General features: G+C 40.8%; 2 protein-coding genes and 1 pseudogene across 4 annotated transcripts in view; 2 read left to right on the top strand and 1 right to left on the bottom strand.

Moving 5' to 3' along the window:
* Positions 1-195: 195 nt before the first annotated feature.
* The window catches only part of LOC148729825 (fibronectin type III domain-containing protein-like), a 36,451-nt gene continuing 10,725 nt past the window's right edge, over positions 196-25,921 (top strand). Inside the window, exons 1-9 of one of the 3 annotated variants that reach the window (XM_088759993.1) lie at positions 196-473; positions 14,854-14,923; positions 19,300-19,647; positions 20,521-20,826; positions 21,781-21,892; positions 22,555-22,766; positions 24,259-24,400; positions 24,884-25,014; positions 25,272-25,544. In XM_088759993.1, the coding sequence (XP_088616119.1) occupies positions 14,869-14,923; positions 19,300-19,647; positions 20,521-20,826; positions 21,781-21,892; positions 22,555-22,766; positions 24,259-24,400; positions 24,884-25,014; positions 25,272-25,544 (1,579 nt within the window). In that variant the 5' untranslated portion in view covers positions 196-473; positions 14,854-14,868. Of the gene's footprint in view, positions 474-14,853; positions 14,924-17,555; positions 18,243-19,299; positions 19,648-20,520; positions 20,827-21,780; positions 21,893-22,554; positions 22,767-24,258; positions 24,401-24,883; positions 25,015-25,271; positions 25,545-25,921 lie in introns of those variants that run through there. The other 2 variants (XR_016001176.1, XM_088759995.1) reach the window with 2 other exon arrangements.
* LOC148729826 (uncharacterized) lies at positions 6,957-14,862 on the bottom strand. Its single transcript, XM_088759999.1, has 3 exons — positions 13,066-14,862; positions 12,790-12,930; positions 6,957-7,496 (listed from the first exon to the last, which is right to left on the bottom strand). Exons 1-3 carry the CDS (start codon positions 13,432-13,434, stop codon positions 6,981-6,983), a joined length of 1,026 nt encoding a protein of 341 aa, XP_088616125.1. The 5' UTR covers positions 13,435-14,862; the 3' UTR covers positions 6,957-6,980.
* On the top strand, positions 7,538-8,552 carry LOC148729827 (uncharacterized; annotated as a pseudogene).

Genomic DNA, 25,921 nt, shown 5'->3' with positions numbered 1-25,921 from the left:
GCATTATTTCTGCGATGGCGTTAGCATTCTTAATGACTGAGGCGAAAATATTTCCATAAATTACTGCATGAAACATCCCAGGTGAACGAAACAAAAGGGAATTTTCTCGCTCGAAAACAACACAGAATTATAATACAGCATTATCTTGGATCACGTCATTGCCTTTTTGTATTGACCCGCACACTTAAAAGGAAAGAGAAATTATCTTTCGGGTCTGAGGAACACGTTTATTTGCCCAAAAATAGTGATTAGGCAGGTAAGCAATCATCAGTGAAATGCTTACATGTGACGTTTGCATCACGTGATAAGAAGGCGCCCAGCCTAGATTCCATACGATCCAATTGGTGATTTATAGTCAACGGTTGTTTGTGCGGAGAATACCACACCGGTTGAAGTTGAAGGTTTTTGGCTTTTCGAGACGGTTTTTAACTTGGATATTTTTATTCTTTGGTTGGAAGGTGCCTTTGTAAAAGGTGAGATACGATAAATGTAAAGATTTTTGGTTTAAACGCTAGCATACTACGTTACTTTCAAGTCGTCTTCACAATTTGTTTCTCGTTGGAGTAGAACGATCGTTCCTGTCAGATACTTATTTTATAGACTTTGGTACCATTTCGTGGCTCAAGTTTGTTTTTTATTATTATTTCTTTGGCCATCGATTGGTACGAGTCCTGTGAGATAAATTACTGTGTTAGTTATCCCCAATTTAGCTTTAACTTTGGCCAATTTGTGTTTTCATGTGCTAGTCATGAACACTTATACCGATGTGAAAATGATAGGTCGGTTTCCAAATCGACACGGATTACGATTCTTCGGGAAGACCGAGTCGATTTTTTTCTTAATTAAATGGGCAAGTTTCAGGTTACATCGTCAGCTACCTTTGTGGACAACCTATGCGAATCGTACATTTCATGTTTTTAAGTAGAACGCAGGTATACTTCCAAAGACAACTATGAAAATTACGAAAGTGGGCATGCATGAGTCATCCGTTTTGGAACACTTGATGGAGGGGAAGACATCTTCACTTCTCTTTTTAGCGATTTCTTACCTCGGTTAACACGAAAAGTTATTTCGACACTGTTACTTTCATTTTCTCTTCTGGCCGATTTTGAAGGCGGTCAAACGTTTTCAGCGGAGGTTATGTTCCGCCTCGATTCATTTATTTGTATCCAACGATGTTGTATTTCGTGTCGCAAATAATCGCCTTACATTGTCGTTAGTGCATTGGCAGTTGTCGCATGTCTGACGCGAATGATCGCACAAAGTTACCATGGCTGTATTCTAAAACTCTGTCTTGGTGAAGTCATTGTAAGTCTCGTGCTTGAACTAGCGTTCAGTAGCGTCTTCTTTCTTCACTAATACCATCCTCGGAGACCCAGGGGCTGAGTTGATTTCAAGTTAGGGCATGAAGAGCCCATGGGGACATTGTCTTACAAGACTAGTTCCAAACGGTCGCAGTCGTTCTGCCATCTGATTGGTGCCAGAAAATCTTTGTGTTTTTCTGCCCAATCAGAGTGAAGTGTGCTTTAGAGTACTTTCGTGTGTTTTAACACGGACATTATACTAGTAGCTCAGTTGCTCGCTATGTTTGTTTGGATCGTGCGAGGGAGATTTGGTTCAGGTGAAAAGGTTCAGTCTCAGCACACAATGTAAGAGAAATCGGTCAGACTGTCCGCGAAAATCTTACCGGAAATTACTGAATACTTTCGCAGGTATCACTAGAGAACGTGTTTTAAAGTTTGCGAGGTTTGTATACAACACGATGGTTACAGTCATTGATATGTCGCTTTAAACGTTAAACGAGATTTAAGCTTAAATTTTTCTAGATTTTTTGCATAATTTGCTGTGACTGAAACTTTGCCAATCCCGTGAAGTTATTTCGTGGCACGGACCACGCAGGTATGTCGGGCAACTGGTACTTGTGCAACTTTCTGTGCGTGCCAAAATCTAATCTCATCTTCGCTTGACAAAAAACAAAAGCTAAGCATGGAAACTTTTGCTTATTAGATGTAGGTAGATGACCCTGTACTACTAAACAATTTGGATATATCAACAAAGTTGAAATGGTAAATTAGCCACCGTAACGATTACAAAAGCTGACGTTTCGAGCGTTAGCCTTTCGTCGGAGCGAAGGGCTAACGCTCGAAACGTCAGCTTTTGTAATCGTTACGGTGGCCAATTTACCATTTCAACTTAGTTGATATATCCAAATTATTTCGTTACTCCCACCGACGCAGCCCCAAACAGTTTCTTTCGAAACTATCAGCCTTTATTCACCTGTACTACTAAGCTGACATTTGCACTAAAGCAAACCCCGCCCCTTCCATCCAACATTTCTTGGTCTTTGGTTTTGTTTTTCCCATTGAAATCAGCATCGGACCGATTCCTAATGATCATAGGTATTTAACTTGGTCTTCAACAATCGACATAAGAGGTGAAATGACAATGACCAAGGGACTAGAAGAGAATTTCAACACTCTAGACAGCAGTTGAAAGATTAAACTTTTTCCAAACCCCTTCGGTAACTGCCCGAAAACATCTTTCCTTCCCACGATCTCCTTGTTAATAAGTTTTTGTTCAGATTTTAATTAGCTAAACGGAAACACAGCTAAGCTTTCTCTTAGCACTTGCTGGAGGTCGTCCACGAACTCAACGTTCTCTGCAACCTTGGCCGTATTGTGAACGACTTTACTACTAAGATTAGAATTTGGCGCGCACAAAAGGCAGAAAGATACGTAGGCGAAAGCGCCAGTTGCTCGACATACCTTCGTGGCTCGTGCGACGAAATAACCTCACGGGATTGGTAAAGTTTCAGTCACAGCAAATTATGCAAAAAATCTAGAAAAATTTAAGCTTATATCTCGTTTAACGTTTAAAGCGACATATCAATGAATGTAACCATCGTGTTGTATACAAACCTCGCAAACTTTAAAACACGTTCTCTAGTGATACCTGCGAAAGTATTCAGTATAATTTCCGGTAAGATTCTCGCGGACAATCTGACCGATTTCTCTTACATTGTGTGCTGAGACTGAACCTTTTCACCTGATGCAAATCTCCTTCGCACGATCCAAACAAACATAGCGAGCAACTGAGCTACTAGTATAATGTCCGTGTTAAAACACACGAAAGTACTCTAAAGCACACTTCACTCTGATTGGGCAGAAAAACACAAAGATTTTCTGGCACCAATCAGATGGCAGAATGTCCGCGACCGTTTGGAACTAGTCTTGTAAGACAATGTCCCCATGGGCTCTTCATGCCCTAACTTGAAATCAACTCAGCCCCTGGGTCTCCGAGGATGCACTAATACTTGCTGGATTTCATTTTCGCTGATTAGCATAATTATTTTTTGTGAGTTTATATTTGAATGTGACTTGGGCGACTTCTTTGTATACTAAAAGACGATGTAGTGTACTTCTCGAGCACCTTTTCCGTGGAAATGTAATGAATTTTGTCGGCAATTTGTTCGTAAAAAATTTCGTGTTTCAGAGCGCGTGTTGTAAACTAACTGTACGTGACAAAGAGGCTTCCTGCTGTCTCCAAATATACGTTGTTGTTTTGAATATTACAACGCATCTAGCCACCGACTGACCTCAGGAAAACGCTCTCTTGCACTTCAAAGGACGAAAGAAACATTTGAGTGTCCTCACACCTTCCTTACCCAACTTTTGATACGGGTCAAGAACGCCAGTCATCAAATTATACAGCAGTTTTTGGTACGACTATTGGCGTGAAGATACCGTCTGTTTATTTTCTTATTATGATTGTGTGATACCTCCTTTGTCTTTGGAATCTCGTCAAGTAAGTAGTTCATAAGAGAGCAGGAAATGATTGCTTCAGGCTATCATTCTCTGCCATTGGATAAAAATTTTCAAAATGCATTTTTCTATGAAACGCCTCCATGCCAAAGAGTTCGATATGGTATGTTTATCTAACAGACATGTAAACAATACTTTGATTAATACCTAGCTTTTTACTAATATCCTTCATGCCCTTCTGTGATCACAGAATTCTGTAATTAGATATAACATATTTTCCCACAATTAGATTGTGTCTTGGAGCAGAACAACTGTCACCTTGAGGCAGTTTTGATGGTAATTGTTTTTCCAAAGTTGTACATTGAAATGTACAATTTTCATGAGTAGTGCATGCACTCCACTCCCAGTGTTCCATGGGGCACCCTAAATCAATTTGTGACCTCTCACAGGAAAACGTTCCGAACGGTTAGCCGTTTTTAAACGGATTGCCGTTCACCAGCCGTTCGAATGGATTAGCATGCCGTTCGAACGCCTCAAGCTATCCGTTCTTGAATATTCATCATCCGTTCGAACCGTTTGAGCTATCTGTTCAAGAAATTTCACCATCCGTTCGAACGCCTCCAGCTATCCGTTCTCGAATATTCATCATCCGTTTGAACGCCTCTAGCTATCCGTTCTTGAATATTCGTCATCCGTTCGAACGGTTCGAGCTATCCGTTCAAGAAAATTCATCATCCGTTCGAACGCCTCGAGCTATCCGTTCTAAAAATTTCATCATCCGTTTGAGCGACTCGAGCTATCCGTTCAAGAAAATTCATCAGCCGTTCGAACGCCTCGAGCTATCGGTTGTAAAAAATCCCTCACCGTTTGAACGCCGTTTACCGTTTGGTTACTCAATTCTTCATTAAGCTGTTGTTATTTGTAAGCGGAATATCAACCTCGCGCTAATGTGTGACCTCTCATGGAATTCGTCAATTCTGCAAGCCAGGTACCGAAGATCTGGTTGCCCCAGCGCCGTGAAACAACGACATTGCTGCCGTCAACCTGAATGAATGCAAGAACGCATCAAAACTCCCAATGACCCTTCATTGCATTTCGTAGGGGAAATCCTAGAGGTCGAGCGTTCGACATTGCACTCTAGGTATTACAAAACGGTTCCTTTAGGAGCCACCACTTCTTATTAAAGTCATAACCAACACTGAGCTTACAATAACCAAAAAACGAATGCCAACACAGGCGTCCCAGCAAAAGCCTTGAGCAAAAGCTTAGGATTATTTCATGAAAGCGTCACGCGTTGTGTGACACGGTGTTAAGTTACGCGAGAAACCGTCGAGGATTTGAATGCGTTATAAGGAATAGTATAGGGAACAAAAGTGTCTCAGTTCAAAAAATCCCCACGCACTATGCTGAAAACGAAGGTTTTCTACCATAATTTCCACGCTTGTTCGTGTCTGCCTGGCCTTTGACTAACAAGGTGGACATGGCCACGCAAGAGGCTTGGGTCTTAGGTTAATTTTATCCCTTCCGGCCTCTTGCGCGACGGTGTCTACCCTGTGAGTCATACGCCTCTACGAACCCCACACTTGACCTTCTGCCGAGCGACAAGAACAAAGTATCTCCAGGAAAGAGAAAGTTGCCAACTAGAGTGTTAGAAAGCCCATCTTCAAGTACAGTTAGAGAGCCGAAGCTACAGGAAGTAGGATCTCAATGTACTATCAAAAATAAGATGTCAGTCCTGTCCAATTGGTCATGACTTTACTGTGTTTGGTGGCTCCTAAAAGAGCCGTTGTTTGATTGATTGCTCTAAATAGAGCAGTTACAAAAGTGTCGATATTACTTTCTCCTCCAATTCATCTAATCCCTGCCGCATGTTCTCGAAACTTTCAACAACAGAATGATAGTTCTCCAGAACAGAAGATAAAGCTTGTTGTTCTGATACAGCTGCAACTGTCTCTTGCAGTTTTTTTTCAGTTTCCTTTAGTTCCTCCAATAAATCGAGGCGTTCATCGCAGATGTGATTTAGAATTTCACGCTTTCGATCCATGAAGGATTTTTTCGCGCACGCTCAAAGATAACCGTTTTACAATGCGCGATCCCTGGCTAGTGAGACAAAAGACAAGTGGCAAGTCCGCGGCATATCAAAACTCCACAAAAGAACCAATACTAAAAATTCTACAGCTAGTGTGACAAAAGATCAGTGGTGGAAAAAAAATCACACGTCAAATCGCTGTGGGCATACCTTACTTTGACACGTGTTTAGTGGAAAACTGCTTAACTCAGATTGCACCGGGCGTATCTGAAGATAATTTACTTTATATGTGTGAGCTGAAGAAGCCAATTAAAAGCTTAACAAAGCCTAGCTAAATCGAACATCAACCTTCTTTCAATCTTCTTCGAAAGAAATTCAGTTCAACTTCCATGTTTTGAAGTGACAATGGTAGCACGTGCTTAGCGTTTTACGGCGGCTTGCTAAAAGGATTTGAACTGACAAACTCGTGATAGTGTTGATATTCTTTTGAAAGCAACGTCCGATTAGCGCATTCATAATGATTTGAGTATAATTATACTAAGAGTTCCTTTTTGTTTCTTGCGTTGTTTTGGAATGCGCATCAAGCCAAGAGATCTCTCTAAAGACAGATAGACAAACATGTTCTCTCGGAATTTTTTAGTGGACTTAATGGGCGGTTTCAGTATGCGTATATGTATTTCTAAAGCTTTTGTTCTTACACTTGACAATGGCTGGCCAAAGGTGTGATAAGTAAGAAGCGATATTTGTGTAATCTACATCTAAATTAACGCAAACAGACTTTGGAGCGGTTTTCTTTAAATTCAGTCCCTTTCTTTTTGTTTATTTATGCTGTTTTACTTTATTGAAATGTGAGATCATGTAAAAACATTAAAAATAAAATTAGCAATGAACCGAATGAACTGAATAATTATTCTAATTCAGTTTTCGTGAGAAGACACTGCTGGAGCAACTACATCTGGGTGTTACGAAAATTAAGACCCCGAAAAGTAAGACCTAAGACCCCGAAATAAATCTTCAACCTTTCAACCAGTTCGCTCGCGCAGAAATACCTGATATGATGTTAATTCTCATGAATTCCAACGCAATGTAGGCTTTTCTCATCCTAGCCTCAGACGCAGTATTTTTTAGGGGAGGGAGTGAAATACGACCAACTTATTCCTCAAAACTACAATCAAAAGTATTCAATTTTATTAGGATGAACGATCAGGTGAGTCTTTCGCGGTATTAAACTTACGGATAGCTCGACACTTAGAATTTATTTTACTTTTGATGAACTTCCAGAGCTTTTCTTTTTCCTCGTTGTTGCTAGTGGGACACTTTGTAAAAACTAAAACTTTAAGTGAATTGAGTTTGGCGATGTCAAGACACTTTTTGCCATAGGTACCATCGGAATTGCTGGTCGCAAGTTCCTCAGTGGTGAAGAAAGATGGTAGGAGCTTTAGAGCACACAAGTGCCGTTCATTTTCACTTCCCAGGGTCTGCTGGACTGTTTTCACTTTCCTTGGGATCACACATTTACCAATCAATTCTTCGCCGACTTCGGAAACCGAACTTGTTCCTGCTTGCCCAACTGGGATGTCAGCTGGTTCCTCGCATAGACTAAGTAGCAGGTCTTTATCAATGCTGGTCATGTCATCTCCAGACGGCTCAATGGGTACGTCTAACGGCGGTATCTCATCACATTGGTTGTTTATCGTGACATCGAGCTGAAAAGCAAGGAGAAAAATAAGGGTGATTTTCTACTGGCTGAGTGGAACGAAATAAGTGGAAAATGTTTTTCTCACACACCGCTGGGGCCTGGGGATGGGTTAAGGTCATGTGATGTGTAAGGCGGTCAGCTGTTTTTTGTTGACCGCCATTGCTTGACCTTTTTCTGCGAAAGTGCTTGTATTATTTACATTTGTTACGAATAGTTAGTCACGAATCATTAGTAAGGCATGCCGAAGGAAACTAGACGTTCGAAGAGGAGTTCTCGGGCGGTTAGGCGACTTGAGCCATACAACAAAAGCCCTAGTCAGCGAGGTAATAGTCGATCAAGTCAAGGATCAAGGCACGAAAGCCCGAAGCGCGAGGACCCTCCAAACCGAACCGAGGAACCGCCAAGTTGGGCAAGGGAGCTGTTGCAGCAGCAGAGACTGTATTCGAAAGAGTTAAAGAAGCTGAAGAACGAGATTGATGATGCGAAGCTTCGAAAACATGGCAAACTGAGCGATCCGGAGCCGGAGTTTCGCTTCGAGGGAAACAAAAAGCAGTACAAACTTAATCGTGACGTCTTGCATAAAATTGACAGGGCTAAGAATACGAGTGATGATGAGTCTAGCTCCGAGCTCCTCGAAGAAGGTGAGCAACTTCTTTTAGAACGGAATAAGCACATTTGTCTTGCCGATAAATATGGGTGGGACACGGTGGAATGTTATGCAGCCGAGCCGCTTGCTAGTGATTCTGGCGACGAAAAACGGATAAAAAAGGCCATCAAAGAAAGCAAGCAACTCAGGGAGGAGAAACGAAAGGCAGCTGCAGCGAAGTGGAAACCGAAGAAGTCGCTCCTACCACGAGGAGTTGATGGGTCGAAACGTGTGGTTGAAAAAACCCACAACTTCCGAACGGCGGGAATGTCGTCCAACGTGGCATGTGACCCCAGGCAGTTGTGTTTTCGCTGCGGTCGAAACGGCCATTAAGCCCGGGATTGCCGTGCATCAGTCGCAAGTGGAAGTCCAGGATGGGACCAGAACAATGGCCAATCATCTGGAAGTCAACAGTGATGCCCTGAACTTCCCCCTAGAAGAGAGTGTATATAGAGGATATCTTGAGTTCGAGAATGTTGATTTTGCTTGTCCCACGGTTGTGAAAGGCAGATTGAGGGAGAATATCTCGTTTTGGCAGAACATTGGGGCTAGCAGGTGGGTGCTGCGTGTCCTTCAAGAAGGCTATAGCTTACCATTTATTTCCCTTCCTCAGAAGGCATTTTTGAGGAACCATCCCAGTGCTGTCGAGGATAATGTTTTTATTTGCACTGAGATTTCAAAGTTACTGTTGTCTGGTGCTGTAGTTGAGGTGAAAAGTGAGGACTTGGTGGTATGCAACCCACTGGGCGTTGTGAGGAACTCTGCCCAAAAACGCTGCCTAATCGTGGACTTGCGTTATGTCAACCAGTTCCTGAGGTCATGCAAATTTAAGTACGATGACATTTGCACAGCAGCAGACTTATTTCATGAAGGCGATTGGTTTTTTTAAATTTGATTATAAAAGTGGTTATCATCACATCGAAATATTTCCTCAGCATTGCAAATACCTCGGATTTTCCTTATTCTACAAGGGGCAGCTAAGGTTTTTTAAATTCATGGTCCTTCCATTTGGCTTATCAACTGGTCCTTACCTCTTCACCAAGATCCAGAGAGCACTCGTGAAACACTGGAGGGGTAAAGGCTTCAGATTGTTTACATATCTGGACGATGGAGCAGGTGCAGACCAGGACCGAGGTGAGGCAGTCAGGTTGTCAGCAGAGGTTAGGAGGGATGTTTTGTTGAGTGGCTTCGTCACCAACAAAGAGAAGAGTCAGTGGGAGCCAGTACAATGTGGTGAACTTCTGGGCTTTATAATGGATTTGCGATCTGGAACTTTCCAGGTTCCACCAAGGAGGGTTGATGCTTTGAAACAATTGAGGAATGATACTATAGCTAAGAAATTTGTGGTTTCAGCACGACACTTGTCACGCATCACTGGTTCACTGGTTTCCATGGGTCTTGCCTTGGGCCCTGTAGCACGACTCTGGACTAGGGCACTCTACAGGGACATATGTCAAACAGTTCACTGCGACATACCTTTCTTGATATCTCCGGAGAGTCAAGCTGAAGTCCAGTTTTGGAAAGTTAATTTTGACACTGGCGGTTATCCTATATGGTCCCCTAGTCCGAAGGTAGAGGTTATTACTTACTCAGATGCAAGTGGGCAAGGTTGGGGTGATTTTGCAGTGCAGTTGAGTGATAAGGTAGCCAGGGGCAGCTGGGTCCCGTGAGGAAAGTGAAAAGAGTTCTACGTTTAGAGAGGTGACTGCCATCAGGCGTGTGCTGGAATCTTTTGAAGATGAAGTCAGGGGTAAAGATGTGCTCCATCGCACCGACAACAGGAATGCAGAAATTGTTTTGTCAGTAGGAAGCCGCATCAAGGAGCTGCACATGGAGGCTGTAGCAGTTTACAGGTTGTGCCGGGAACTTGGCATGCGCTTAACAGTTGAGTGGGTTAGCAGAGATGAGAACACGAGAGCAGACGAGCTGTCGAGGTTGGAGGATTCTAATGACTATATGTTAGACCCAGCTTGCTTTGATTACATTGACACCTTGTGGGGTCCCCACACCATTGATAGGTTTGCTAGCCTGAAGACGAAGCAGTTGGAGGGGTACTGCAGCAGGTATCATAACCCAGGTTGTGTGGCAGCGGATGCATTTACAGTTTCTTGGTCTCATGAAGTTAATTGGCTTTTTCCTCCTCCATACCTGGTTCCACGTGTGTTGAGGCACATGTCAGCAGGAAGGGAGAATGGCACCTTGATAGTTCCTGAGTGGCGTTCAGCAAGTTGGTGGCCACTTCTGGTGGAGAAGAGTGGGAGTTGGAAGTCCTTCATTAGCCAGTCCATGCAGATTCTACCATACGAAGGGATCTTCCTATCAGGATCAGCAGCTAGTGGCATTTTCACAACGGGCGTTCCTTCCTTCTCCATTCTGGCACTCAAACTTTGTTTTGACGGCATATGCTCAACATTCCTCTCGGTGAAACTACTATGATGAAGTCTGTTTTGGACCTCGTTTTCAGCTCTTGCGATCTTGAGCCAGCCAACATTGTCGTGTGGGAGTTGGATAGATGATGTGGCTCATGACTGGTCAGTTGTTGTTTTAACAAGACAGCATGTTTGTGATTATGCTCTGGATTGACAGCCGCTAAATGTGAACACTACGTGACTAGCAGTTTGTTGCCGTTATGGCAGAGCCGCCCCCAGCCGTGTTGGCCTAAGGGGTACCGCTAACACTGGTTAGCGGTGTATGCTGGCTGTATGTTAATGTGGATGTCTGTAAAGTTTTTTCGCGCGCTCTGTTTGCTGTTTTGGCAAAGTAGCCCCTAGCCGTGTTGGCCAAAGGGGAACATCATTCTAGTGCTGGTTGCCAATGTGCATGTGTTGGCTAGTTTGTAAAGCCTTATAAGTCTTGCTGTTTGGGCATGTTTTAATGAGTGTTATGGAGGTGATGATGTACGCAGTGTTTTACTCGGTACATTCTCTTTCAGTTTCCAGCCCTGTCCCAGAGGGTGTTAACTTATCTGGCTGGTTACGTGGGGAGACTATGACTCATCCCAGACTGAATTATCTTGCGAAGTCTCTACCAGCGATCCTGATCCAGGACAGAGCACCGAAGACAGTCAGCACTTATGTCCGTGCTTATGAAGCGTGGCGAACATGGGCCGTCCAATGTGAGGCCACTCCCCTACCAGCGGATCCTACAGTGTTTTCCTTGTATTTGGTACATCTTATCCGGCAGGACCGTTCAGTCTCCTGTATTAACTCTGCTATCTATGGAGCTAGCTGGGTCCATAAGAAGAGTGGCTATCAGCAACTGAGTGACCATCCGCTCATACAGCAGGTAGCGGAGGCCGGAAGAAGGATCCTTGCTAAGCCCCCAAATCGCAGGAGGCCTCTGGAAGCCAGCCATGTTAAGAGTGCTATCCGTCGCCTCGAGCAAGGCCCTTTGTCTGATATCCAGGTAGCTGCTTTGTTCGCTTTGGGTTTCTTCGGCTTCCTTCGCTGGGACGATCTGAGTCGATTGACTGTGGACAATCGTCAGTTTGAGGATTCTCATCTTGCCATATTTCTCACACAGGAAGAATGATCAGTTTCGCCAAGGCTCGTGGGTTTTCATAGCTCACAGCGATTCATCACGTTGCCCGGTTGCAGTGGTTGAGAAGTTTCTGAGGGTTGGCAATCATGACAGGAAGTCGCGGCTATTCAGGCGGGTGTTGTCCACAAAGAAGGGAATGAAGCTTAGGATAGATCCTATGTCATATAGCCGGGCAGCTGAGTTGATTAAGGCCAAGCTGCGGTAGGAGGGGCTAGATCCTGCCTTGTATGGAATTCATAGTCTGCGATCTGGAGGCGCTACAACCGCAGCAGCTTTTGGGGTCCCTGAGCGTCTGTTCCAGAGGCAGGGCGGTTGGCGTAGCGACAAGACACAGAATAACTATATTGAGGAGTCTTTGGAGTCCCTGCTTCTGGTTACCAGGACAATTCAAGACCAAACCTCATGAATTATAGGCGTGATCCCAAGCTGTTCAGAACCTTTTTTGTACTTATGAACTGATTTTTGCATTATCTAGTGCCCTTATCAGACTGTTTGACTTTGGCAAGGCTTGCTACTTGCACATTATGTTCCATTCTGTAAGCCTTGTGGATTTTGTTTTTGGAAATATTATTTCTCTTAGTTTTTCACTCTATGCTTTGTGCCGTTGCGGTGGTTGGCTTGACATGGCTCCCAGGGGTGTGTGAGAAGGGTGATTTTCCACTGGCTGAGTGGAACGAAATAAGTGGAAAATGTTTTTCCCGCACACCGCTGGGGCCTGGGGATGGGTTAAGGTCATGTGATGTGTAAGGCGGTCAGTTGTTTTTTGTTGACCGCTATTGCTTGACCTTCCCACTCACCCACCCAAGAGTTTTTTCAGTTGTTCATTACACTTCTAAACGATTTTAGATTTTGTCTCGATTCTTAACTAGTTCATGTTTTGAAACTCCATGTATACTTGTAAAATTTGATAGCTGTTATTGTGTGAATAAAGGTCAGGCTTGCGGTTGTTGGCTTGACATGGCTCCCAGGGGTGTGTGAGAAATACGCATTGTCATTGTGTTGCATTAAGTCTGCTCTAAGTCTAGCATCTACTCATAAGTGAAAATTAAGGGAGCCCTCTTTTCTAAAGTTATTTAACAGGAGCCTGAGTAGTTGATATCTAAGAACCTCTTACCAGGGAATAATTATTTTGGGATTGTCCCTCCAAGGAGCCAAGGTGTGCCTCAAAGTTGGAAAGGTTGTCTGCCAATACAGTCATTTTCCTCAGCAGTTTATCTTCTGTTTCTGAAACAGATGTTTGTATTTTCTCCATCATCTGTAAAGTAGAACAGATAATTTGGTTCACCTGACTGATACAAATCTTTAACAGTTCTTTCGTCTTTCATGCTTTTTGAAAGAAATTTGCGCAAGTAACTGCAGAAAAAACTCTAGACCACAGGTTGGTAAATACCTTAATGAAGCTTTCCTGCATTTGCATCTGACAGGAAAGAATTTTTGTTGTCGCCTCCTCCATGGCATCCAGCCTGTTCACCAGGTGACGACACTCTTCTGTCTTAACAGCAAGTTGCTGGCGGAGTATAGCGACCACATCGTCTTTCGTCGAAGGTTTCGCTTGAAGGTTTGCCAAGATTACTAAGTCCAGTTCTGCATGAGAAAGTTCGAGACAGTCGTATAGGTTGCTAATAACAGTTTCCGCTTTGAAGTAATCCGAACACTGGTCGCCTTTCAACCCTCGATGACATCCGCACCCAACTTGTAAAAACTGTTGCACTTTGGTGACGATACTAGAAACGTCTTCTTCTCTCGTTGAATTCTCCATTTTGTGATTGTGTGAAAAGGCAGTAATTGACACAAGTTGTTAGCAGTTACCAAGGCAACGCATTTTTGATGGACTGACAGGGAAGCTGGGATTATGGAAATTTGAACTTGAACTTCCGAACTATCATATGCTTTTCGCGCGCAAGTTCCTTGGTTGTACCTTATCTTAATCGGTTGAATTCAATAGTAAAAATATTAATTATAATCCATTTGAATGCGCCGAAAGTGAAGTCGAGTTATTCAAACGATCGAGTTTCGACTCGTTTCAAGTGATCTTTCCACAGATTGTGTCAAATACCTCGCATAACTTAACACCGCGTAACCCAACGCGTGACGCTTTCCTGAAATAATCCTTCGCTTTTGCTCGAGACAAGAGCTTGGGACACCTGTGTTGGCACTCGTTTTGACGAAACCATCAGTTCTGTTCAAAATAATTTCTACAGGCGATCACTTGTTCGACCGCTACCGTTGGAAAAATTAACTTTTATTAGCCGTTTTTAATCCGTTCGACAATTTTCATTAGCCGTTATCCGTTCGATCTCATCTGTTCGAAAATAAATTATTATTATATTCATTAGCCGTTCATCCGTTCGATAATTATTTTAATTAGCCATTCATCCATTCGACCTCATACATTCGAAAATTTTCATTAGCCGTTCATCCGTTCGACCTCATCCGTTCGAAAATTTTAATTGGCCGTTCATCCGTTCGAAAATTTTCATTAGCCGTTCATCCGTTTGACCTCATCCGTTCGAAAATTATCATTAGCCGTTTATCCGTTCGACCTCATCCGTTCGAAAATTTTAATTAGCCGTTCATCCGTTCACATTATCCATTTCGAACGGCTTGCCTAGCCGTTCGTCACCCGTTCGCTCGCCGTTCCGTTCACTGTTCGAACGGCTACCATTAGGAACGTTTTCGCGTGAGAGGTCACATTTATTCTTTAAAACTCGCATAATGAACAGGGCTTGACACTAACTTTTCAACTTAGTAGCTAAGTGGCTATTGACATCCTAGATGTTATGACAATTTCAGTTTGTTTACCGACTAGCCAAACTGGCTGGTGGAAATCGGAAACCACTAGCCAAAACTGAATTTCTACAAGTCTGTGGCTAGTGGGCTACTGTTAGTGTCAAGCCCTGAATGAATTTGAACTTAGCTGAAAAGGAGGAACCACTTGTGGTCCTGATTCACCTTGCTGTGAAAATCTCTTGGAGAGGACAGGTCTTTCTGTGTTCTTATTTATGACACCATTCAGGGACCATCAGGGCAGCTTGTGACTTACCAAGAAATGTATTGCAGTTAGAGAGTGGAATTTGCAATCAGATCTTTGGAGTTTAAGTGTGAACTCTGTCGTGTTGAGTCCGAAATGTATTGTACATGTAAATGATGATTCAAAGAATGCTATTTTTCCTCCTAGGCACAAGTCTTCACGATGCGGCATTTGGGTCTATTACTTTGGATGTCAAGCATTGCGACTCTGATAAATGGTAATTTTAGTTGATTTGAATAAATTTGCAACTAATAAAGGATCATAAATTTTTTTGTGTAGATTACAGCCTGCACCTTTTGTTATTTTATTCAAATGATCCACCTCAAACTCAGGACTGTGGTCTAGCAGTGCCCAGTGACCCCTCCGCTGGTGCCTTATTTTTGTCCTTGGGCGACTCAGTTTTTTGCAGAAAAAGCCTCTGCTGGGCACCCTGGATTTCTCAGTTTCAGAGCAGTGGAATCCCTTCAATTTTTTTTTTAGAGCACAGTCTTGAGACTGTATGATAAAATCTCAATTATTGATGATCCCCATGAGTTTCTGAGACCAGTTCTAATGGGCCAATTATCAATTACTGTAATGATGCATATGGAACAGTGTCTAGAATGGTTGGGTGCAGTAGAATGGTTGGGTGCAGTAGAATGGTTGGGTGCAGTAGAATGGTTGGGTGCAGTAGAATGGTTGGGTGCAGTAGAATGGTTGGGTGCAGTAGAATGGTTGGGTGTCTAGAATGGTTGGGTGCAGTCAAACCTTGCAGGGTCAGGGCTGGGTAGTGGGGTTAATTTAGTCTCTAGATAATGAAAAAATATGAATATTAGTGAGCTACAGGTCTTTTAAAACTGAAAGCTAATAATATATGTATCATTTAATCATTATTAAGCAAGAATGAAGGAACATTCTCAAATCACTTTGTTTAAAGTGCTAACTTTAAGTACAATGTATAGTTACTGTGCATTAAACTTGACAATGTGCAGATTTGTGTTTCATTACATGTACTTTGATTGACAGGAAAAAGTTTTCATGAATATTGAATGTTACCAAGTGATGTTCTTTAACGGAAAAAAGTTTCAAAGAAGCAAGTCTGGTTAATCAAAAAACTCAGATAATCAAGGTTCAGATAATCAGAATTTTGATTGTACAGTTTTACTATTGAATTAGGTTTAGTTAGCTCTTACGGCATGGTTGCTCTTACCTATATACAATACCAGGATTTATTACACGACTCGGGCAGTCAGAGGGCCAATAACTAAAATCAACCAATCAAAATGCTCTATTGGCGGTCAATATTCTCTCAGTATTGGACCGGGCACTGTCCCGAATGGTCCCAAATGATACGGCACCTGTGTTCCTTTGAACTTCAGTCGTATAATAAATCTCTTATTAACCAAGCTTGCTCGGGACTGTACTGGAAGAATATCGGCCCTCAGTCTTTTTTGTATGGACCTCGCTGCGCTTGGTCCGTACTGTCAAGACCTCAGGCCAATATTCTCCCAGTACGGCCCTCGCGCTTGGTTAATAAGATATATGTCAAGGATTTTTTTTGTAAGGCAACACAGAAAAAAGGAAGCTATTTGCAGTAGCTTTAAAAATGTGACCGGGCACAGGATTTCGTACACTAACGCTTTTTGGTTAAATGGGTGAAAATAAACGGTTTGTAAACAGATAGTAAACCGGTGCTAAGAGCATTTAAATGGTTTGCATATCCATTTAAACGGATAGTCCAAAGCGTTAAAGGGTTTAGCTAAGTCCAAAAACAGATTCCATAAACCGTTGAACAGCCAAGAAAAAAATAAACGGATAGCTTAAAGTGTTAAACGGTTAAACAGAAACTATTAATGGATATAGTTTAAAACGTTAAACGGATGGACAAAAACCTTGAACGGATCATAATCAGGAGGGCTAAAGAACAGCGGGAAGCCATGCACATATTGATCAGAAACTGTTGCGAACAATTGTACAAATTGTTCTTGCGACTGATGTTTCATGCTAATATTATATTTGACTGACACCAATAGAAAACGAAGTAAAATTAAATTACTAGTCTGCAATTAAGCTATCCACTGGCGAGTGAAGCGAGCGGAGAGTGTCTCGCTCTGGAGAGCTTGCAATGCGTTTGAAAATTTGCATAAAATATAAGCAGAGCAAGCAATTTGTCAATCATACCATGTGGACTGAACATTCTTGACAGAAAAACAAATTAGAAATGAGAAGCAAAGTCTTTTTTTTCATGTTCCTTCATTGTTTCTTCTTCGTATTGACCGAAATGAAATCGCACAATCAAGTGAAAAATGTTAAGTAATGGATTATAACGTACCATATTTATTCATCTATAATCCGATCTGGGCTATAAGCCGAGACCCTAAACTTCGGTCTGTTTTAATCGGGAAGCTTCTTAAAACATGTAAATTGAAAATACTCGGCTATAAGCCGAGACCACGTTCAAAGAATTCCATTCTCAAGCAAACTGAAATGAATGCAAAAGTTTCAAAACAGAAAAGAGTTTTAATGCAGTATTGATGTCGAAAATACATTCCGAGTAAACCAGAGAGTAAGGCCTAGTTTATACGTCGTGCTACAGTCGAATTTGATTCAGACGAATTTAATTCAAGGTCCCACAAGCAATTAAATTCGACGATAGCACGATGTCTAAAGCGAATTCAATTTGTCTTGGTAAGACAGATAACATATCGATAACGCGTCTTCAGTTTTAGTGTTGCACTAGCGTCGCGTCGAATGAAATGCATACATTTTCTGAATTTATTTTGGCGAGCCCGCAGCGACCCGGGGCGAGCCCGCAGCGACCCGGGGCGAGCTTTTCGAGTGACACCTCTGACCAGAGACACTGCATTTGGGAAGAGAATTCAATTCGACCGTATTGATTTCGACGCGTAAAACCACGCCACGATTTATGTCGACGGAACGACAAATTTAATGGAATCAAATTCGTCTGAATTAAACTCGACTGAAGGGCGACGTATAAACTAGGCCTAAGTCATCAGTGAGTCCTAGAGGAAAGATCAAGAGAACCTCTTTAATGGAGAGCTTGAGATGTCAGCGAAACGCACAACGACGGGCCGTTACACTCGGAAATATCTGAGGCTGGATGAGAGATTACTTGATTGGGTTACAGAGTAGGGAAGCCAAGATAAGTTTTCTTTTTACGTGATCGCAAATTTCAACACTGTAGCAGGTGACGATCGATCGTGACGAGTTTGTTTACCAAGTGTGGGAATGGGCAATTCTGATTGGTCAGTTTCGAAATTTTTAAAACACTTTCGCAAGCTCTATACACCGAATGCAAATATGGCATCCAATTTGAATTGCCATTTTTCTGGACTGACTAGCCTCTCACACATGTAATAATCCTTTTGTGTTTCCACGTGAAGACGAGGCTAGTCAGTCCACAACAATGGCAATTCAAATTGGACACCATATTTGCATTTGGTGTATACACTCGTTCAGAACCTGCAAAATCTCTGATACTCTAGACAGCTTGGAAGGTGAAGCAATCTACTCCGAATAAATGGCAGAACTAGCAGGTGAGGAGGAGATGGATGACGAATTCCACACCGACGCTGAGGACGAACAGTTAGCCACTTTTACTATGCTCTGAAAACAACAAACCACTCCGTTGGAAGCAACCACATATTTTTTTAAGTCAATGACCAACTTCAACTTGTTTTGCTATTTACTCCTGCATGCAATATCTCGGCTTATACGCGAATATATCTATGTTTCCTTTGAATTTGCTGTTTCGAAAAAATTATGTTTAGAAAAACACTCAGCTAGAAGCTGAGAACCATTGTCTAGCCCAAATTTTCGAGATTTGTAGATTTCACCGTCGGTTAACCATCGAAACAATTTTGCATATGCAACTTTCTTTTGCTCATGTTTCATCTAGTGTTTGATTTCATAAAGTAAAGTGTAATTATAGCTTTTATAAAGCAATTTCTGTTTCCTTTCAATCAATGGAAATAAAAGATGAGAAACCCGATAGCCACCAATTTTGGTAAATTTTTGCTGTACACGTCCATCGAAATAAATTTCCATAATCATGAAAACAAATCTCGCTCTCCTTGTGTTAATTAACGAACATCTGTTTTCGTGAGGTAATGTGAGCTCTCATGTCTCAATATCTCTATTGAGAATTCTTCTAATCGAAGACCTTCTAATACCAGAGAGTTGCAAATGGGAAGTTGAAGCAAAGACCAACATAGCCGCTCGATCGAAGCGCGATTGATTTTCAACGATGCTTCTTGGGACTGTTTTATACTGTTGCTCTTCAAAAACGTTAAATGGATGCAAGTAACCGTTAAATGGATAGGCCAACCATTAAATGGATGGATTTTTTTTTTAAACGGATAGATTAACCGTTTAAACGTTTTGTTGATAACGTTAAACAGGTGAGCAAAGCGTTTAAATGCTTTGATGATCTGTTTTAAACGGATAACAAACGAATAGTAAACGGAATGTTCTGTTTAACTGTAAAGTGTATGAAATCCTGTGCCTGGTCACAAATGTTACTTGATGAAGATAACTTTTTTGGTCTTAAATCACATCTTTGTGAACTAATTTTGGGTGTTTTTATTTTTCCAGGTCAAGGTGTTTCACAGCCACAATCTGCCCCTCCTAGAATTGTAGATTTCTTGGATGGGAATTTGATAAAGCCAGAAGAAGTTAAGTCTGGCAAAAAGTTTGATGCTTCTAAGAACTGGGGCTTCAGACTCCCATGTGATGCGCAGGGTGACAACCCACTAGAGTGGAGTTGGAAGCACAATGAAACTGAAATTACTTTTCCAAGTGCCAAGTACACACTTGGTGCTGATGGTTCATTAACTGGAAGTTTTCTGGAAGCTGAGAATAGTGGAAACTACCAATGTTTTGTCAAGGACACCACTGCCAACAAAGAAACATTCAGTAGAAAGGTGCAAGTCGCAGTAACATGTAAGTGACAGATATTTTCTCAGGTGGTGGACCTTAATTAATTGTCAGCCTCAAATGTGTGACAGGGTAAAACTGCTCATTAAAAGATATAGCTGGAAGGAGGGGAGGACTGTCTTGCCGAGGCCCAAGCATCTGATTGAGGTCCTGACTAAAAAGTTTAGTCAAACTGACAAATGAATTTAAGAGGTCTCCTGAATAGCAGGGATTTCATTAATTGCGGATGTAGACATATGTTGGAAAACAAGTAGGTGGAAGATAGTGCAGCAGTTACCAAGGTAGATTTGTCACCAGTCTTTCTCTTCTGTCCATTCAACACAGTGCACAGTGAACCAATCATGTTGTTGATTGAATTGTTAGAACTTGTTACAAAAATCACCCAACACCCAACACCCAGAAAATATCTGCAAAAAACTTGCCTTTAGAATATATAGAATATTTTCCAACAAACATGTAAAAACTGAGGTGAAATGGTGATAGTGGAGAGTGGCCGCTGGAGTTCGCCAGTTGCTGGCTTCTAATGAAATCCCTGGAAAAGTGCTGATGTGACATAAATTAACTGTTGCTCTTATTTTGTCAACTTTACACTTCAAAAATTAATGTTAAGAGTGTAAGTAAGAACCCTCTGATGAGACCTTCTGAAAGTTTGTTACAGCTGGTGTTGTATTTAAAACTAAAACTAATTCTAGCTTGGACTCTCCTGTTTCTTGGTTATCATGCAGTTTGCCAGACATGAATTTTTGAGAAAATGGTTACTCTTGCACAAAACAACTTGAAGTTGGTATTTTGAACAATTGTTATCATGAATTTAAATGTTCAGCACTGTTTTGTGGATCTGTTAATTTTGGAATTTATGTTAATATTCATTTCCTTTAGATGTTGAAGATTTTGTCTCTAAAACAAGCATTGCACAGACAGTGAATCTTGGAGATCCTTTTTCATTTTATTGCCCGCCACATGGTGGCAGTTATGGTGCTTCTTATACTTGGGCAAATAAGGAAAACATCCAGCTGAACAGAGATGAACATATAGCCATTACCCCACTTGGTACGCTGCACATCATGTTTGTTACCCAAGCTGATGTGGACAAAATCTCAGGATTGAAAGGAATTGCTTGTACCATTGTTGCAGCAGATACCATCTACCAATCTGGCTTTCTGATTGTGACTAGAAGCAGTCCAGGTGAAAATAGTTATTAAAATATTTTGAAATTTTTTTAATTTTATCTATGCTCGCAGTGCTCTATTGGCATGTACAAAGTGTGTCCCCCAGCCTACTATGGAGCTGGCAGTATCTTGGTGGAAGAGCAGATATGTTTTTAAACTAGTCTGTTTACAAACCCAGTTGCCTCAAATGAGCATACATACAGTACAGGCTGCAGGAATAGCAGCACCTGCACACATGTAAAATATGTGCAAGATGGCATATTTATGTGTGCAGTATGTGTGCTAGTAATTTATGTCCAACTATAACAGTAAATACTCTGCCCTCTTTCACATGGAATGCTGGGAGTAAAATTTTGCATTCACTGTGAAGAATTTGCATGTAATTTTTTACATGTATTTTAGTGTATTTACTTCCATGTGACATGCACATGATAATTTTTTTTGTGTAACTTGCCTGCAATATGGTGGATTTAAATGTATGAAACATATATGCAATGCTGTTATTCCTGAAGCCAGTACTGTACATGTATTTTTTTTCTTATGTTACAACCAAATTGCTGCATCAACTAATACATAAACTATATTAAAGCTAATTTATACCAAAATATAAAGCAATAAATGGATGAATTTTCAAAGCGTATGATTGAAAAAGAAATAAGCAGTTTAGCCTGCTCTGGGTCTTCCAAAGAGTAGCTTGGTGGTAGTATCCGAAGTATCAATTAGAAGGTCACAGTACATGTAGGTTTCATTCTTATTGGGAGCACTTAGTATTCTTTTTTTCTCTGAGAATGCCTGTGTCATTTTCTGGATACATCAGCATTCACATGACTGTTGTTTTTGTTATTGTTATTATCATCACTGTTATAGTTTCTATCATTAAGTATACATTTATGTGTTCATATACGTGTGTAGGTCTTACTTGTGTTGTTATGTTGATAATTGTATTTATTTCTTTTATGTTTGATATTAGGTGACCCTGAGACGCAAAGAACACCTTCCTGGGAAGTAAATTCATTGTCAAAAATGGTTGAAATAGCCGTTGAGGGAAGAAACAAGACTCTTTACTGCCTTGCTGTCGGAAGGTGATCTAGTTATAGATGGTTTGCCAAAAAAAATTTAATCCCCTTCACTCCAAAGATCTTGATATCAGTTATTTCCAATCTTTTTTGTAATCTCATTGGCACTGACATGTCCTTGTACGTGTAATTTTGCTGAGTGTTTTTTTTTTCTGACAAATTTGTGAATCACTTATCTCAGGGTTAAAGTTTTCAAATTGGTTATAATTTTTTTTGTGGTTAAAGCTGGAATGAAAAGTATCATGCAGCAGTAATTTGGTGGATTTCTTTGTTTTTGATGACATTGGGAGCTGTAAGGTGTAATCTGATTAACCTGGACCACTGTTCCTTCAGAGACTAGGAGATCCATCTTGTATTCTGATATGATTGTCCATGATTTGTTTGCTCTTTTTGGTGTAGTTTTTCCATGCTGTTCTTTTTTCTTAACCCTGTAAGACCCAGAAGTGATGGAATATGTAACTTCTTCATTAAATATCCAAATGTTATCCAGTGAACAGGTGGCGACAATACTCAAACTCATCAGTTAGAAATTATTTACAAAGTAATGCATAACAGTTAGAGAGGCGAAAAATATTACAAGTAACAATCAGATCTCATTACTTTAAGGGTAAAAACAACTTTGACTTACTATTTTTAATACTCAATACTTTATCTTTGAAAACTTCCAGGCCAGCTCCAAAAATAACCTGGAAGAGAGATGGTCAGCCGATTACAAGTGGGCAAAATAACTATGACATCCCAGACTTGTTCTTTGGACGGCAGTTGATTATCATGGACGTAAAGGAAGACAAACATGAATCAACAGAGTACTCATGCGAGGCAATGAATTCAATGAACAGTGGGAACCCTCTGAGTCACAAAATAAATCTGATTGTTGAAGGTAAGCATGGTGATGCACATGGTACATGTATGTTTGATTGTACAGTCAACTCTTTTGCTAGGGGACACCCTCAGGAATTGGATGTCCACCATGACGAATATGGCCATAATGTGGAACTACCAATGTTATACTAGACTATTGATAATATCAAATAAATAGACAGTTTGCCCTATGGAGACAATATGGAAATTTGATAAAACCAGTTCCCACTGTTGTGTTTTGTCAGAGGTGGTATTTTTGTTGATTTGCAATTTAAAGACAAATTTCAGTGCAAAATTCAATTATTGTGTAGTGAGTGTCTTCTTATGATAGAGCATAAACAAAACAAAAGTCCAATTTTCACTTTCAAAAGTGTCCCTTTCTGCTCATGAAAGATTTCTGTGTAGAGGAATGTGTAAATACCTCGACTTCATACCAGAATATTATAAGCAACAAAAGACTTTTTCTTTGTTAACAGACATGTCTTGTAGGTGCAACTAAACATGTAACTATAGTGGGGGTTGAGAGCATTACTTTCAATTGAGAATTTTAAGACCACCACCCCCCCCCCCCCCCTCAGGTGTTCAATCAGTATTTTTACTCCTAGATCTCAATTTTAATATCCTTGATATTTATAACGTTTAATTTTATGCTTTCCTTGTAGCTTGTTTTATGTATTCCAATCATAATAACCTCCTTAATTCCTAATGCTTTTGACATGTACTCTCTTATCCTGTGATACTCCTAGTCGCTTTATGCTAAGGAAACAGGGGCGAGCTTAGATTAGATGGGTCACTTGAGTATGAACTTGAACTTTTTTTAATCTCAATGAACATTGAATTCTTAGGGCTTATAATTATGTGTGCAATTAAACCTTGATTATCCGGACCTCGATTATCCAGACTTTTTCCTTGGTCCCGTTTTTTCATGATTATTTATGAGCTTCGATCTTCAAATGTTATGAGGTAAAAAAATTCAGAGATTTTGTTTTAAGGTCAGGAAAAGTGCGTTTAAAACAGTGCAATACCTCCTCCGCTTTCAAAAGATCGAGCGCTTGGAGAGTCATTGAAGCAGACTTTTCGGATTTAAAGTGTGTTTTTTTTATTTCTTTTTTTTTACATTGTTGTTTCATTAACATTCATATTTTCAAATATATGGACTCGCGATTATCTGGACTGTTTACCAAAGTCCCAACGAGTCTGGATAATCAAGGTTCGACTGTACCGACTAGGAAATGTTTGTCTTCAATTAGAAGAAAATTAAAATGTAGATCTAAGAGTTGAACAATTTGATGTTTAGTACAATTTAGAGATTTTAAGGGACGTACTCTCTTTTCAACTCATCATCAAATTCATGCACACGATACTCAGAATGATAGAAACTGCTCTACACACTATTGCAGAACTAATATCAAGAAGTTTACAATCATGCACCGAGGTCCAAAGGTTTGGAATTCCTTACCAAATGAATAAATGAATAAGCTAAAGAATAATTTTCTTCCTTATCTGGCTAGTCGCTCCACGGTGGGAGAAAGCTCCTGTTTCGAAGTTGGAGGTAGACATTCGAGGGAATGGCTCATTGCATTGTAATGTATATGCTGATCCTGTGCCATCTTTCAAGTGGTACAAAGATGGAAAGATAATTCCCTCATCAGAGTAAGTAAACACTAGCTGAGATGGTGGCTTTTGTACTCAAACATGTACTGTCTAGAGGTGGAGCCTTTCTTACATGCACATAAGTTATGTGCATGGAGAATACTGCAGTGATTTGATCAGTGCCCCCATTACAATAAGTGCCTTCTCTCTGGTTTGTGCCCTGCTTGAGTTTGCACCCCTATTTAGTAGGCACCCTCATCCCATTAAGCACCCCCCTATACCAGCAAATGCCCATATCCAATAAGGGCTCATATTGTGTCTCAGTGATAGCACTGCCACATTTAATTCCCATCATAGCAGCCTATTGTGTAACTCTCTGTTTTGTTTCAATGCGAATTGGCAATGTGGGTGACATTCTGCTAGGGCTTTTTTTTTTTTTTTTTTTTTTGCCCTAAGGCATAGAACTGGACTCTTCTCTTATGAAGAAGTGATCAGATTGCTGGGAAAAAAAAGTCAGTTAATTCCCTATCTTGACTTCCACAGTCAACATGTCGTAATAGAAAACGACAAGTTGAGGATCCAAAATGCTAGAATGCAGGAAGATGGTGTTTACCAGTGTGTTGCGGAAAACAAGCATGGAATGATTGTATCATCCACTTGGATCTATATCCGCGGTGAGTAACTGAAGTTTTTATCATTGACATCCTAACATCAGAATGCTTATTCTCGATACAATATTGTATGCATTTTGCAAGGTGCTGACAAGGAGAATTTGTGAACAATCAAGAGCCTGTTGAGTTGGTGATCATTTCCATTTTCCTCGTGACCTTATGCGTGATTCAGGGTTGCTAGTCAAACATAGAGGATCAAAATGTTAATTCAAACAACTTTATGCATTTAAATAACTGTGATTTGGATTTTTTCTTTTCAGCTAAAGCACCAACGTTTTCCCAACCACTGGGTCCCTTTTACTTGTTTAAAAATAGTCAAGGCGTTCTAAAATGCGAACCAGAAGCTGCTCCTCCTCCAACATTCGAGTGGTTTAGAGGTGGTGAACAGATCACAACTGATGGACGCTACACTGTTCAGGCAGATGGCGTCTTGTTGATCAATGATGTTGGTGAGGATGATAAGGGCGAATATCGTTGTAAAGCCACGAACTTCTTGAACTCGGCCGAGGAGAAAGGAGAAGCAATTGTTTATGGTAAACATCTCATATAATATAGCATAGACATTGCTGTATGGGCAATTGTACCAAGAAATGTAAGAGAACTGACATCCATATCATCTTTTAAATGTAACATACGTAGAATAGACCTTGTTTCTAAATTGACTGATAGTAAATGTGAAAACTGCCTTTTATGTAAGACTTAGGTTAGATTTTTAAATTGTACATATATATTGTTTTATTTTTAAATTTCTTAAATTTTTAGGTAGTATTTAGTGTCCCCAGTTAGTGGTTGTATAACTGCTATTTTAGATTTGACACATAAATAAAGGTTGTTGTTGTTGTTGTTGTTGCTGTAGGATCGCTCACAAATATTGCCCCACGGATTACATGTGTATCAAGCGTGTTTTCGT

Source organism: Stylophora pistillata, chromosome 5 (assembly GCF_964205215.1).
Source record: "Stylophora pistillata chromosome 5, jaStyPist1.2, whole genome shotgun sequence".
Lineage (NCBI taxonomy): Eukaryota > Metazoa > Cnidaria > Anthozoa > Scleractinia > Pocilloporidae > Stylophora > Stylophora pistillata.
The sequence above is the reverse complement of the archived record's forward strand: the minus strand, read 5'-3'. Positions and strand labels throughout refer to the sequence as shown.